The 16,485-nt window shown below is 38.4% G+C and overlaps 1 protein-coding gene across 1 annotated transcript in view; it reads right to left on the reverse strand.

Moving 5' to 3' along the window:
* LOC149167598 (1-phosphatidylinositol-3-phosphate 5-kinase FAB1B-like) overlaps positions 1-15,526 on the reverse strand; it is a 139,108-nt gene extending 123,582 nt beyond the window's left edge. Inside the window, 5 exon segments of the mRNA XM_089433046.1 lie at positions 12,687-13,031; positions 13,118-13,271; positions 13,422-14,230; positions 14,355-14,388; positions 14,552-15,526. Of these exon segments, the coding sequence (XP_089289172.1) occupies positions 12,687-13,031; positions 13,118-13,271; positions 13,422-14,104 (1,182 nt within the window). The 5' untranslated portion in view covers positions 14,105-14,230; positions 14,355-14,388; positions 14,552-15,526.
* Positions 15,527-16,485: the final 959 nt, after the last annotated feature.

Here is a 16,485-nt window from a genome sequence, read left to right on the forward strand (position 1 = left end):
CATATTAATAATCTGTGAGAGAGCCCTCTCTGACTAAGGAGGCTAAGCCTTAGTCTAAAGCCTGGTCTGAAATAGTTACATAAAATCTTGCTGATTGGCAGCCCTCAGTACCTGATTTTGTGATAACATTTTGGTGCGTCTGCCGGGAGCCTGAAGATTATTCTTTCCCGAAATTATGAAGCTGAACTTCTGAAGGTAGCAGGAGCTCAAAAGGTTTTTGAGGCTGCAAAACTACCTTGGCGACTCCATTGTTAAAGAATTCGAAATTCATAGGTTCATGGTGATTCCACTGGAGTTATGAAAGACCCAGATGCTACCATTCTTATTTCAAGGTATGCATGCATAGATTTTTCAGGAATTCAGGGTTTCCCAAATCATTTTCCCAAGGATGCATATTTTCTAAGGAATGGTCCCAAATTTAATGGAGAAGATTTGAGTTTAACTCTGAAGCATATCTCAGATTTCTGTCATTTTGCTGAGCTTCTTAGAGTTAAACATGAGGATGTTTGCATTATGTTATTTTATGATTCACTTCAAGGGAAATGCAAACAATGGATTGAAAGTTTTCCTATCAAATCCGTTAAATCATTTCAAGACTTATGGCTTATGTTTTTGGAGGAATGGATAGATAGGTCAGAGGTGGTGGCAAACTCTCCTTCAGTTGAGGGTTTCAAACAATCGAATGATGATCATATTAATGAAAAAATAGGTGAAAATTTTTCTTTGTCCTTGTCCTCGTATCTAAAGTCATTTGACTGTAAGGCAGAGGATAAGATGAGATTTTTGGATGAAGTTGCCGAGGACATTGAGAAAGACATTAAAGGTTTGGAAGAACAAATTCAGGCATACAGTCTTCATAATCATGATCATTATTTTCAGAAGCTTTCTATGACAGAACACAAGGAGAGAGAGAGAGTTCCGCTTCCTTTCTCTGCAGAACACAAGGAGAGAGTGCCACTTCCTTTCTCTTTCACGTTTAAGGAGCTGTGTATTGTTGTTGAAGATCAGTTTGCACAACCTGAAAGTTACAAGAATCATCAAGCTGATCATATATTCTGGGATCCTATAGCTGATTACATGGAAGAGTTTTACTCTTCAGTGTTTCAGTTTTCCTATAAAGATCAGAGACAATTTCAGTGGCAGCGGTCATCACACTATCAGATTGGCTCTGAACTCCAATGCAGTCAAAGAAATCAAATATCAGATAAAACAGAGGATTGGCTACATTGGAAATTTCATATTGATTGAGCAGAAAGAAGTTGAAATTGTTAGGGTAGGTAGGTAGAGGTAAATGCAAAATAAGCTCAAGGTCAACTGAGCATCTTTCAGTAGAAATAGCTTTCTTTCTCCTACAGTCATGCTGGTCAAGCAAATTTCTGTTTGTCAAATAAATTTTATAAGACACTGGAACTGCAGGTTCTTAGTGTACCACAAGGGCACACTATCCCAAGTGGAGCCACTGTTATCACTGAAAATTCTGTTGCCAAAATTGCTCAGACTAGCTTAAGGACAAAGTGTTTCCGCAGCGCATGAATCCTTTTTAGCAGTTTCGCAGCGCTACATGTTTAGGTGGTTTCGTAGCGTGCTACGAAATTGGGGATTTGTTCGAGTTGTCAGTAGAGGTCAAAATCCTAGCATGCCTATTGAACAGAGTTTTGTTACCCTCAAGTAATCAGCATCTAGTGAGAATCTCACAAGAAGCATACGCATCAACTGGTCACCGGCAAGATAATGTTCATACAGGGAGCTCTTCCAAACAGCTGTTAGTTCAATGTGCAACTGAAATATCTGAAGGTAAAGAAGGAAATGATTTTAGTTGAGAGAGTACAGCAGTACATGGATATTTTTCCGAAAAAACTGGAGGGGCATTCCTGTGTTGATCCAAACTGGCCAATGGAAAGGCTCATTGAGTTCAACCAAGTTATGTTGAGATATATGCCATTTTTGCCACCAGCCCTGCGAGCAGTGTCATTTACTATAAATGCATGTGAGCAGTTTGGAATAGCTGGAAGAACAGGTCTAGTGTCCTTAATGATATATTTCGCCTTACTCCAATCTCTGATGGGAAAATACTTATTGATAATGTGGATATATCAAATGTCTCTCTCAAAGAACTCCGCTCCAGACTGACTGTTGTCCTCCAAATTCCGTTCTTGTTTGAAGGGTCTTTATGGGAAAATTTAGACCCCTTTGGTAACATTAATCCAAATGGAAGATTTGTTGTTGTATGTGGTGATGGTGAATACATAATTTATACGGCACTGGCATGGAGGAATAGATCCTTTGGATCTGCACTCGAATTTGTTTGGGCCTCAGATGGAGAATATGCAGTTCGAGAAAATACTTCCAAGATCAAGATTTTTAGCAAGACATTCCAGGAAAGGAAGAGCATTCGGCCAACATTTTCTGCTAAAAGTACCGGGGGAATATCGTTATGTGTAAGGAATGGAAATGAGCTGCCCTTCTGTATCACTCATGTTCCAAGGTGGTATTACAGTGAGGATGGTCATTGGTGACAATATTAACACAGCTAAAGCAATTGCAGCGGAATGTGGCATTTTAACAGATGATGGTGTTGAAGCAGAAGATCATAAACCTTCTGAGGCAGTTATCTTTTGTTCAGGGATAAAAACTCAAGACAATGAACTTCGTTTTAGCCTCTTATGTCAGGCAGCTATTGAAGCTCCAAAGATTGTTAAGCTCTCAAGCAGTGAACACTTTAGTGGACCTCATGGGGAGGGTTTTATTTTCATTATCAATGATTGGCATACATCTCTTCTTCCTTGTTACTTGAAGACAGTCAAATTTTAGGAGGAAGACTGTGTTTTTTAAATTACACAGCAGTTTCGTAGCGCGCTACGAAACTGCTGTAGGTGGTGATTTTAAACGCAGAGCTGCATACGAGAAGTTTTGGTTGGCACACCTGTTTACCAAGGAAACCTCCAGCATATCAGAAGCATGGTGTTACCCTATTCTCTTGGGTTATTAAAGAATTAAAGTATCCACTGCTGTATACTCGGTGATGGGGGACCAGAACCGAAAATTTAGGGATATTTTCGGCCAATACAGAACAGATCAAAGCCTTCGGTATTCAAAGCCGACATGGGACATTAATTGCCCATCTTATGCCATCTCATGCCATTTCAGCTGAACGAAGAGAAACCCAGGTGTCAAAGCTGCAAGAAGGAATCTTCAACGAAGGAGATAGAATTAGAGTTATAATTAAATTAGGACTTTTTAGAACTTCAGTTAGTGCTGATTGTATTTAATAGGTTAGTTCAATAGCGGATAGGGGTAATCAATGGCAATCATCGAGCTCCCCTCATGCTGGAGGTGGAAGCTCTAAGCAGTTAGAAGTATGTGTCTATATAGAGGAGAATGATCTATGTAATAGGGGTTGGATGTTTTGATAGAGAACAAGTCTATTTTGGTTTATGTAAAGCAAATTTTCAGTAATGCAAATAGCTGTTATCTTTCCTCAGGATTCTCAATAGATCTTATTGTTCAAATGTATGGTGATTTATTTTCTTAGTGTTCTTTTACAGTCCTGTTATTGCATAATCACTCAGAACTCATGTATCATGCTCTGACTTCCTGTATGCTATGGCAAACTGTGTTTTATGAAAGTTGTGTTTGAACAGTAGATGTAAAGAGCCCTGATTGCTATGAAAAGATGGTGTTTTTTGTTTGCTGAGAGGTGTGAGACTCCATAAGCCCAATGGGAATCAATCTGATATTTGTCCAGCCAGCTTATTTTCATGTGTTTTTTGAAGAGTTAGCCATCTTTCTTTGTCAGTAGTCCATATTAATAATCTGTGAGAGAGCCCTCTCTGACTAAGGAGGCTAAGCCTTAGTCTAAAGCCTGGTCTGAAATAGTTACATAAAATCTTGCTGATTGGCAGCCCTCAGTACCTGATTTTGTGATAACAAGTAACACAAGCGAAATTTAACCCCAAAGTCTTTCTTTATTGTTCAAAAAAAATTACACAAGAGCTTTTTGCTTAGCACACGACTCAGAGATTGGATGCCTCAACTGACAAATGACTTCCTATTTAAAAATAAATCCTCCAACGACTAGTTCGAGTGATCCTCGTCAAAGCAATCTCGAACGTTGATGAGGATTAAAATTTCTTTTAATCTCATCCGTCGAAATATTTAAATCTTGAGGAAATTCGAATTTTTCAATTAAATGCATTTTAATTAACTCAAAAATAAAAAAATTTGAGTTAATTTCCCCAAAAAATTGACTTTGACTTAACCTCCAGGGGCCAAAGGCTTAAAATTTAACAAAATAATTCATTTACCTTAGTCCATGGGCCTCTTTTAAAATTTAATTTTTAAGGACCGACAAATTTTTCCTTTGAAGAATTTAAATTTACCTAGGACCTAGAATTAATTAAATTTCTGGCTTAGGAATTTAATTAATTAACTTATGAGGGGATAAATTATTTTTCCAACCCTCAAGAGACCTTACATCATGATTTTCATATTTTTTACATCATAAGGGGGAAAACCCATTTGTAATAAAACCTTACAGACTACGCATTTCTGTGACACAAATATAATCCAACAGACCAAGAATTTGTAATAAAATAACCTAACCAAATAGTTAAGATTATTCCCAAATCACTTTTACATAGACTCGATCTATAACACTAGGACTCGCCTAAAATCCCAGTGACAAAATCCACTCCGACTTTGGGGTAAGACTGAAGGAAAACTCTGTCGACCATCCGAGAATGGATCGGTGAGACAAAAACCTCCCAGAGTGTAGATCGTCACCAGAAAAGTAGGTTTACTTAGGCAATTACATACATGACACAAATCTGCTGAGATTATTTACATCATATACATGCAGAATGGGTTTACATTATAGCATCTTGTAAATCAAACTGATGATTATAGCTGAACGGCACTGACACATCGATCAGGCGCTATCCATTTTGCGAAAAAAGGGGGTGTACTGCTATGGGTCATTGACATAGTGGTCAACATGCCAACAAGAGTGATCTTCAAGTTGCCTTCTTCTTCACCTTAAGCTCTGAAATCATGTTGAGAAATCGATAGGGGCAGCAGTGAGAGTGATTTCTTTTTACTTGATAATTGCTTGTGAAATTATGTTGGCTTCTTATTACTTTTATTATGTTATGTTAATCAAATAATTATCAAAACCATAAATTATGAAGATCACAAATAGACAATGAACACAAGATGTAGGCTCCAAGCCAAGGCAAAACCCCTCCAAGGGGAAAACCCAAAAAATTCTTCTCTTCTTATAGAATCAGATCAAATGAGGAATCCAAGACCCAAACAACAAGACCAAGACCTCCAACAAGACCCAAGTAAGCCCTCCTCCCAAGCTCTTCTAGCAAAACAAAGTCAACTCACGTCAAAACCTTCCAAAACAGCTCCATCTTTAGAATTTCGGCCCCCAACTTCAGAATTTCACCCGTGTGAGGAATCTAGGGCATATTTTAGGGCAAAAACTTTGACTTTCTTCTTCCTTAGACTTCGCTTTCTCTCTCTTGCTTTCTTGCTCCTTCTCTTGAATTTCGCTCTTCTTGTCTTGGAGATCGAACTTGCTTGTGTGGTGCTTCAAATGAAGTCGAATTGTCTCTATTTATAGACATCCAGGAGATCGAATTACCTCTTCCAGGGCCGACTTGGTCTTGTAAGTGCAAAAATTACATTTTTGACTCGAATAAATTTATTTTTCCACTTTCTTTTCGAAGTCCAAATGGGACTTGACTCTAAGACAATATTTTAACTTATAACAAATATTCTTTTGACTCAATAAACCCTAGAAACATGAAGAACATGCTTGACCTAGATGACCAAATAATTTGAGCATTAAACCCATGCTCGAAAAATAATGTTTCTTTTTCATCTTTTGATCTTTACATGAAATATACAATAATATAAGTACCATAGTAATTATGAAGACCGAACCTAGCTACATTTTCTAACAACCAACACCTAACATGATGCCAGGATCATTCACTTCTTGCTCCAATCAGATTTTTGATTGCCCTCTCCCATCTGGCATTCCTTCTTGAAGGAAGGTGGGTCATCCATCAGCAGGCACTTTAACCATTTTGCAATCATGTGCTTTCACTTAATGTTACGGGCATACTAATGTGGATCAAGGGGCAAACTTGATGCTTGACCAATCTTGAATGTATTCTTGTTCCCTCACTTCACCTAGGAGGTTAGTCTTTGACTCTAGTATAGTGGGACCTCCTCTGAGGCCTTAGGGTTTTAGGAAGGGCAGTACTAGGGAGACTCTTATTGAAGTAGCATGTCCATGATATTCTATACTTACCACCTTCCATCTTTCCCATTATTTCATCTTCATTCTTTGGGTTGGTGATCATTAGCCATGCAGATTGTCACACCCTTTCATACTCATCTTGGAGTTTGGGCCAAAAAAATTTGCCCTAGAGGTTGATGCAAGTAAAACAATAAGAAAATCACATTGAAAGAAAAAGATAAAATGCAAAAGATGGCTAGGACATTTAATTAGCACGTGGGCAAAAGCCTAGCATGAGCTCTACCCCCCTCATTAGCCATTAACCAGTTCCTCAAGCATGTGATGCTTCACCTATAAAAAGAACTCTTGTATTGTCCCAACCTTGATGAGCGATAAACTAACTCAACATGAAGAGGTAATTGAAAATTTCAAAAAGCAAGCTTGGGCTCCTGAGCTATGCACCCCAATCAAAGCAAATAATAAAGAAGTAAAAGGTGCACCAGAGGGGTTGAAAAAGAAAACCGAGGAAATGGATAACTCATGCCTCCACGATTGCTCCCTCCTTACATCTCTACACACAGGATGTTGGACCTCCACTAGCTAGTCACATGGCTATGGCACCTTGCCCTAAAGTCCTCCCCACTCTGCAACCAACATTTTCACACACACCTATGGATTGATGGGATAACTTAGGACCTATCACTTCCCCTTGGTGGTTGGAAACACCTAATAGGGTTATCCATCTAACCATCCCTAACATGAGCTAACCTGTTTATGAGACTTAATCTAGTTAGACATTTGAAGGTGAGCTTTGTTTGAAGTATTATTATGCCCTCAGCATTAGGTATGGTCCACTATGATGCATTTATGGTTATTGTCCCTAGTGAATGGTAACTTCACTTGATTTTGAGTAAGATTTTGTCAAGTGTTGTTACAACAACAGTGGACTAGTGTTGTTACAACAACAGTGGACTTTGGAGACATGATTATTTAGCAACATATGAGAGGTCATTTTACGCATTCCAGAGAGAAAATATGACCTTGTTAATGTAGTGTTGCCCACCCAAAGCTAAGCATTGGGCTACTTGATGGTTCCACATGGTACTTGACACTCAAAGGTATCCCTAGATGCTAAAACACTAAGCCTATGAAGGTTGGTGTTGGAATTATAGATGATATGCCCAATGGAATCAAGAAGGCCCCAAGCTAGTCTTAACATTGTTTGATGGGCGTTGCTTGTTTTGAAGCCCAGATTATGATGGTTATCCTTCAGATGACAGGGAAGTGTTGGCACGTCACTATTTGGCCCCAACCGCTTGAGTACACTGGTGCCATGTCACCCCTCTTGTTGTTAAGAGGGTCACATTGGGAATTTTGGTGATGACGTTTTGATATAAAGCACTTTGGAGGCATGCCCATGGTATTGGATCTACTTCTTGGAGTATGGAGCACTCATTAGCCCATTTAACACTTATGGCATTTAAAGCTCCTTTGAAGGATGACATCATAGTGTGTGGGCATTTTTGGCATCTTTTGTTATGATTTTGAGCTATGAGGTTGGCTTGTAACCTCAATCTTGTGGAACATTTAAAGTAGACTTGTAATTAGCGCTTTTACTTGTATTATTGTAAAACTGAGGGAGAAAAGCCTCATATAAATAGAGGCTCCCCCTCATTTTATTTCATCATCACACATTCTTCGCTCTTCTCTTCTAAGAGTGCAAATCAGTCCTTATTCCACTACTTGGGTAAGATGTGATCTTTTATGGTGCAAGATTGTTGTGGAGGTAGATCTTTATGTGGAGATTTTTCCTGGGATTAAAATAAGTGTTTCTTGGAGAATTTTGTAAGCTTCATTCTTTATTTTCTATATTTTGCATATTGTATTTCTGCTAGTAAGGTTTCTATTTTGTGCCATGACTAAATGCTAATTCTATTTTGAAATCTTGCCCCATTATATTATGCAAAATTGTTCTCTTGAAACCTATATTGATTATGCATTCCTTAATTTCTCCCCTCACAAGGAAAATAGTTAGGGTTTTAAGAGTGGATGCCTTAGCCATCCCCCCTTAATCAAATTCTTTCCATGGAACTTTAGCCCTAGAAAACTCCATTAAACCCTTGTAAGATAAGGCACTAATCCTTGTTATGTTGATTATCCAAATATTTTATTGAGTTTCTTCTTCTTTCCCTTGTTCCTAAACATCTAGTGTTAGCCGCTAGGGTTTATAGGGAAATTTTTTGCATAAAGGTGAATTTGTGTTGGTTGTTTGTGGCTCATAATTTAGGAATTGCGTCTACAAAACATATACAGACAAAATCTAGCATAGTGCATGGTCAATCCCTCCTTTTTAGGGCTTACATCACACTTGTTTGTTGTTTATGCATACTTTTCAGCCATAAAAATCAACTTCCTACCCTAATCCTAGAATCTATTAGAAGGCCTTGGTTCTTCTTTGTTGATTATCATTGGAAGGCCTTTTCTTTGGCCTGTTATACAACATTTTGCACCTTATTATTGCATATCAATCAAGCCTTATCTTTGGTTTAGGCATAGAGTATTCGAACCTTAGTATAGAATATCTAGGCTTTATTGATAATTTGGGCCATATTATAGACCTCTTACACATCACCTTAAGTCATCACATTAGATATCCTTTAGGTGATCCATGGAAGCCTCCCTTGTGGTTTAACACCACTAAAGAGAAAGAGAAAGGTTGTTGAGGTGACAATGGCAACCCTTTCTCTTATTGCCATAAGGTTTGGCCCCACCTAGTGAGCCTTTGCACTAGGCCTACTAGATTTTGCAGCAATTGTACAAACAATATGTCCTTGGCTTCCAACATCCCACCCAACTCTAGCTGAAACTTAATGGTTCCAACACCCTTCACTGCATAACTGGCATCATTATCAAGCTCCACATGTAAATCTGAGTCTTTCTCCATCAAACTGCTAAATAGATCACATACCCCTGTTATATGACGTGATACACCATTATCCAAGTACCAAGCACTCTTGGTGATGGTGCTAGTAGATAGACAAGAGACAAATGAGAAGTCCTTCTCAAACTTCGCAACAAACTCATCAAGTTGAACCTTTGTTGATGTTGTTGTTTGTTGCAACTTCCCCTTCCCCTTATTCTCTAGACACTATGATGGATAGTGCCCATTCTTGTGGCAAATGAAGCTCTTAAGCTTGCTCAAATCCTTCTTCTTTATTGATTGAGAGGTTTCCCCCTCACTATTATCCTTGGAACCCTTCCCTCTACCCTTCTTAGCCATACTAACCAAGAACAGGTTCTCCTCTCCATCTCTTTCCCTATTGGCCTTAGACTCCTGAGTCGCTTCGTGGATGAAGTCATTCCAAAGCCTCTCCCAATTGGGAAGTTTCTTCTAAGCGCGGATTCCCTTGACAAATGGTTCTCGTGACTTTGGAAAACCATTAGTGCCACATTTGCAAGCTCTACGTCCTTCACTTTCTCCCCAATGGTTGCAAGCTAATCCCATGCTTGGGTGATCCTCATGAAAGTAACTTGTAACATTATTAGACCTTGACATTTGGATGAATTTGAGCTTGTTCCTCAAGATCATCTTCATGTTAATGTGGTCGCTCTAGAATAGGTCCATTAGAGCCTTGAACATCTCTCTAGTTGTCTTCTTCTCTGCCAAGTGAGGGATCAAGTGATCCTTCATGGCATCCATGATGACTCGCTAACCTCTAATGTCCTCCTTTTCATGGACTACCAACTGTGTTGGATTTATTGGTGATTAAATCTCCTTGTCAACAATCTCCCAAAGGTCATTTTCTTTCAGCAACAAGGTCACCCTTTCCTTTTAGGGTAGGAAGTTTGATGCTCCATCCAACCTATCATCCAATCTCACACAGGCTAATGCCATCTCTAGATTTGATAAATATTGCCTTGTGCTAAGTCCTTCAAGCACCCACAAGAATAAATGTTGTTGGTATATGGATCTACTTAAATCTCCTATAGATATGTGTTTCACTCTATTGAAACACCCACAAAAAATATTTTTTCTACCAAACCCCTAACTGGTATGGTCTCCCTCTCTCCCTTTAAAGGATGACCTCTCCCAATCACTGCTGACAAATTTGTGACTAAATGTTACCACCACGTACAACCTCTGTTATTTTATGCACTTTTGGCTGCTCCGTGGCTCTTGTACGCAACCATCATGTGAAACTGCTTTGAGGTTGCGACTAGTTTGGTTGTCGATGGCTCACTTACTTTGGCCGTGACTTCCATTTTTCCCATCCTCTACTACGACCTTTTTCTACTCCCCATTGTTGTGTCTGACAACCTTTATCCCTGCAGACGACAATTGTAGCTCTCTATTGTGCACTAACAACACATGTGATTGCATTCTTTCCTATCCCTCGCGGTATTTTCAGACAGCGCGACTGGTATCTGGCTTGATGTCTATTGGATTCCTTATATATATATATATATATATATATATATATATATATATATATATTACTTTTTAAAGCCAACTTTGTTCCTTGTTGCACATATGGAATTTTTCATCGACCTGCAGCATATGAAATTTTCACGACCCTACCCCCCCACATATGAACTTAGCATACGGTTGTTTGCTCCTCTGTGCTACTACTCCTTTCCTCACTTTAAACCTGGATGGATTCTCACAATTTTTTGACATTGGTTTCTCAAAGACGAAGCTCTCATACCATGTTCATTTTCCTTAACCCCAGCATGGCAGCAACCTAGCTAATTATTTCATAGGAGATTATTGCACAAATCTACTGAATAAAAAGTATGGCTAAAATTTTAACACGTAAAATATAATAATTGTGGAAGCAAATTAAAACAGCAATCTCATACACATGCACACAAAAAAATTTCCTTTCAAAATCTGCTATTTCGTTGACAATAGTTTACAACATACAAGAGCTCCTTTCCTAGGATAATGGCCCTAAGGAAAAATACAAATACAACAATAAACATAGAAATGATCCAACTAATCAAACCCTTGACCTGTCCTTAGATCTACTGGCTGATCTAGATCCTTCCCTTACTGCCCATTGCACTCTTCCTCGAACTCTACACGCCTGGATGAAATTACTTCTTCACCTGATCACTAAGATCTTACTATCTCATTGTGTCTTGTGCTCAAAAGATGTGTCTTCTCCCTCAATCTAGCCTTCCTTTTATGAGTTTGAGTTATTAACCGAATCCACAACCCTCATCTCCAAAGTGATGTTGAGATTAAATCTCAACATCGCTTGAGAACAATGGTTGAGAACTTGAGATTCATCTAATTTATTAATGCAAATAACCTTTGCATTTTATTAGATTAACTCATTTTATCTTATAAAAATCAATTACTTTAATAATTAAAGTAATTGCTAAGGTTAAGAGTCAATTAAGCATCTTCTGCACGTCTAGACACTTAGACCTGTGCAGAAGTATCTGACAGATGCTACAAACATCAACAGGAGAATTTATTTTCTCTGAAAATTAAAAAGCCATTCGCAGTGCCTCTATTCATATTGCCTTATTTTCTAAGAATTATGTTGGATCATATTGGTGCTCGGTTAAGTTGTATTGGATTTTGGGATCATCTCATGACCACACCATTATACCTATGTTTCGTGACATTGAGTATATGTACCTCCCTTCCATTAATCAAGAACATTATGCCGAAGCCTTAACTTACAGATAGAGACACCATGGAAGTGGACGAACAGAAGGTGGCCTTCCCCGAACTGGAGATATTTGAGGCTTGGCCTTCAAAATAAATGAAAGGTGAATATATGCTTTACTTACTTGTCCTAATTGAAATGTATTTACTGGATCATCACATGACATTTGAAACGTATTTACGGATCATCATATAACATTTGAAACGTATATTCTCGATCACCACATCTCACTTTTCTTTTCAGAGTTTTTGGAGAAAATTTTGTGTGTTTGCAAAGTAGTAAAACAGGAGGTTGTCTCAGCGTTTGAAAATTGTATATTTGTATATTTTGTATGTGTAGCCAATAGGTATATACTATATAGTATATACACTATAGAGAATATACATTTCTTATACGTGAAATCTTATGGATTACATTTCCTGTATCATTCCCATTTCTTGTCGTGTTGTGTTACCTGTCTCCTTTTTATGGTAACTGAGGAATTAACCCTATATACAAATCATATTGACAATATCTGGGTGCTCTAACAACACAATAGCTGCTACCATTATCCCTACTCCATAATAACCGTAGATGATTGAAAACAAGACTACATAGGAAAATGGGTTTGCTCAAAATATATACAATGAACATGGAGACAACTGCCGCGTGTCTTGGACCGTAACGAAGATATCAAATTATGAAATTATTACAGTTACATTCAAGACTTAAAAGGTCATAGAGAGATAAGAAAAAAGCCAATGGCAGAAACTTACCGTACATCCCAAAGGCTTTGTGCATCCCTCAAAGAACATCAAGGTTTTTGTTGATTTTTTCCTGGGATCTCCAAAACTGGCATGCTCTTCCACAGATTTCTCAACATGGAACAGCTCACAGTGCTTCACATATGCTGGAGTAAGATTTTCTAGAGAAGAAACAATTTGTGCACCAGTACATCGGGATAGACGCTCTAAATTAGTTCTCTTTACATGCAACACTACTGATATCTCCTTAGCCAATAGAAATTCTTGGGCTTGACGGGAGACAGTCTTTTCTACGAGGAGTACATTAGAATGATAAGCTTCTATTCTTGCCACAGCTGCTTTCAGATAATCAATTTCCTGCATTGAAGGAACGAAATCGATAACAACTCAAAGTCGAAGGCATTTAAGAACAGATAAACCAACCCATCAAAGCTTATGCCTACCTGCTGCATTAAAGCATTGAGAGATGACAGTTGATTTGAAGCTGGTTGATATTCAAGAGCTCCTCCCAATAGTAGCAACCTGGGGTTTTTGTAGCTGTTTGGCATATGCTTGTGCACTATATTCTTCTTAAAGACAACTCCCTTAATCACCTTGCTATCAAAGAAAACTGCTTGTTATTCAACAGATTTGAATTTCAGAGAAAAGTAAAAATTTTACAGCCTTCAAAAGCAAGCTAGATCTCAGCGAGAGAAATAAGAGTCTATGCGCATTTCAACCAACATAGACCAAAATAAACAAACTTACCTTTCACTGCGGTAGCCACATGCTACACACTTCACTTTTATATAACAAACAGGATCCATTGCTCTTCCTTCACTAGCGTCTGGCTTGATATATGAAGCTGCTTGCCAGGCCAATGTAGAAACTATTACTTTCCAGCTCTCAGCGTCATTCTCCTCACTAATTGGAATATTTTTCGCTCTTAGAAGTTGTGCTACAAGAAATCTAAAATGCTCATCTACAACTGCTTTCATAGCCATCCTATGCTCCTCAGTCAATTTGTCCTTATTTCTATATTCGTTACTACTGAAGCTGTCAGATGAGGATGGCAAGCCCCCATCATCATCGTCTTCGTCTCCATCTAGCACGCTGAATTCTGTTTCATCATCTTCATTTTCAGGTGGAGGGGGGATAAATATAGAGGCATTATTGTCAATGTCAAATGGCTTCTTATATTCCGACATTCGTTGCTCTGATTCTGATCTTGGGATCTGGAATATAGGTCGTTCACCACGGCATTTTAAAGCATTCTCTGTACCATCCGATTCTTCTCCTGATTTTGTCAATTCGCTTTCTAAAGGTATATCAGTTAGATGACCTGAACACTTTCTACTCTCATCGTTCTCCAGATTTTCAGTTTTTCTTGAAGCATTAGTCGGGTTCGCTTGCTCCATGGAATTTGGAGCACTAAGACCGCTAGCAGACATCTCATACAGAAGGTATGCAGAATCACGATTTGTGATATTATCATCCAGATGTTCTTCCGGTGGTCTAACAAGGTTCAACTTAGATTGTAGGGATCTTTATGATACTCGTCGTATTCATCTTCGTCGCTGCTACAAAGATGTAAATATGTAGCATGAGCTTTAGGGCAAAATCAGATATATAAAAGAAAAGAGACCCTCGCGATGAAGATGTAGCAATAAAGCAATTACAGTGTAACAGGATAAAACATACCTGTCACTGTAGAAGAGATTTGCAGACATGTCCCCTGCGTCAGCCAACAAAAACATAACAGCAAAAATTGTCACCGGCTGAATATGAAGTGGCATGGCATATTTCATCATAAGCAGAAGAAAAATTGAGGAATCGGGTGGTAAGGATGGATAAAAATTGAGGAATCGGGTGATAAGGATAGATAATGATACATGTACCTGGATCTTCACACGAAAAAAAAATCGAAACTGATGGCGATGGACTAAATCGCGCTGTGAAATATGGGGTGTGGCGGTCTTGGTATTGAAATGGTACCTCTTGTAGCATAAAATAAGAATTGCAGACTCCAGTTCTGCACTCTTCTTCCTCCCCTTCCCCTTCCCCCTCAAATTGAATTGTGCTGTGCGTGCACTTCCCACAAAACGCACGACCACAGATGCAGCAATGATATTGTCGATTGAAAGTATCCAAATGCCGATCGCATTCATAACACATGCTGCTCCTGCTATTCCCCTTCTCTTTATCCACCCGCATCCAAAACTGTTTTTCCTCGCCCCCTCCTCCTCTTCCTGGATTCAACCTTTTTCTCAATTTCTCTGATATATCATCAAACAAACTGTTAATTCCCATTCCATGAAGTTATTTATCCCTATTGACCCAATTCCCTGATTGCTTAGGCCAAGATTAGATGCAGCTGTTGGAAACACACGCGCTCTCTGTTTCTGTGAGGCTCGTCGATCCAGCATGGAAGCAATGCCATTGGGTGAGAAGGGGGGGGCATTAGACAGAAAAGTAAAGGAAAGAGAATTTGGTGGGCCCTTACAGACAATTACCATTCGGATTTCAATAAAAATGCACATAAATCTGTCCATTTCCATTTGCAATTCCCCCGCCCTGAACTGCAGTAAAATCCCCTGCCTTCCCTGTGCTTCCTTTATTCGTGCATCCGTAAAAAGTCATTCTGGGCTTTTTGGGAAAAACCATTTTTGCTCCTGTTACATGATTCAATTCTTGAAACACATCATCATTGGCTTTCAAAGAAACAATTGCCAGCTAAGACGCTCCTCCTGGTACGTAAATCTCAATGGAACCGTTTACTTGCAGGAGAGGATGTGTCGTGCAGGCTTGGCCAAACAAAAATGGCCCCCCTCCCCACTAGGTCACCTACTCTATTTTCTTTGTGACTCCATATTTGCTTGCCACCAGGAGATTCCATCAATTTTATATTGTAGTTAATATTTTGCATAAAATTAGAAGTGCATCCAATTCCCTGACAATTTTGTTTGTAACCGAAATACAATGTAATGGAAAGGAGAAAGAATGATAGCTCTATTTAAAAAATAAAGCTACCCATAAAATTGTGGGGTGTTTGACAAATCATTGACATAGACATTTAAATATAATTACAATGAAGTTATAAAGCTAATCATAAAATCGTTGGTGTTTGACAAATCACTGACATAGACATTATTTAAATATACTTACAATGAAGTTATTTGTAAGTAAATTACAGAGTAATGGAAATGACAATAAATAATAGTTATTTAAAAAATAAAGGCATGTATAAAATTAATTGTTTTTAGAGGTATTTAATAATTGTATATATATAATTGTGTTGCATTTAATATGGAAAAATATTTGTTGCCGCTATAAGTGTTAAATAAAATATTAACAATATAGTTGTATTTTGAAGCATTTTACAATTGAGTATAGAACTGTGGTAGTGTTATAAAATAATAATAATAATAATATGAAATTAATTAAAAACAATAATAAAATTAGTAAATTAATTAATTTTATTTGTTGTATTGTAATTTTGATATATATAAGTTGTGTTCTGTTTTTGCTTTTGAGCTCATTGTGTTATTGTTTCTCTCTATGCGTCCTTCCCCGATGGCCCCTCTAGAGTCTGATCTGGAGGGGGTTTGCTCCTCTTCTGCACACCCTCTTGATGTTGTTGCCCTTGCCTTTTCCAACCTCATCTCCTTGCTCGGGCCTCCTCGTGATTGCCCTTCCATCTCCAAGCTCATTAAGAAGTTAGATGCAATTCCTGAAATCAATTTGCCTCCGGCGATCCCTCACAAAGCCACTCTTTCTCTAGCAGAGCGTGGCCTGGTTGGCCAATTTACAAGCCTTTGGCCTTCCCCAAAAA

This window comes from Pinus tabuliformis, chromosome 5_1 (genome assembly GCF_031772625.1).
Source record: "Pinus tabuliformis cultivar Carrire ecotype Pingquan chromosome 5_1, CPIR1, whole genome shotgun sequence".
Lineage (NCBI taxonomy): Eukaryota > Viridiplantae > Streptophyta > Pinopsida > Pinales > Pinaceae > Pinus > Pinus tabuliformis.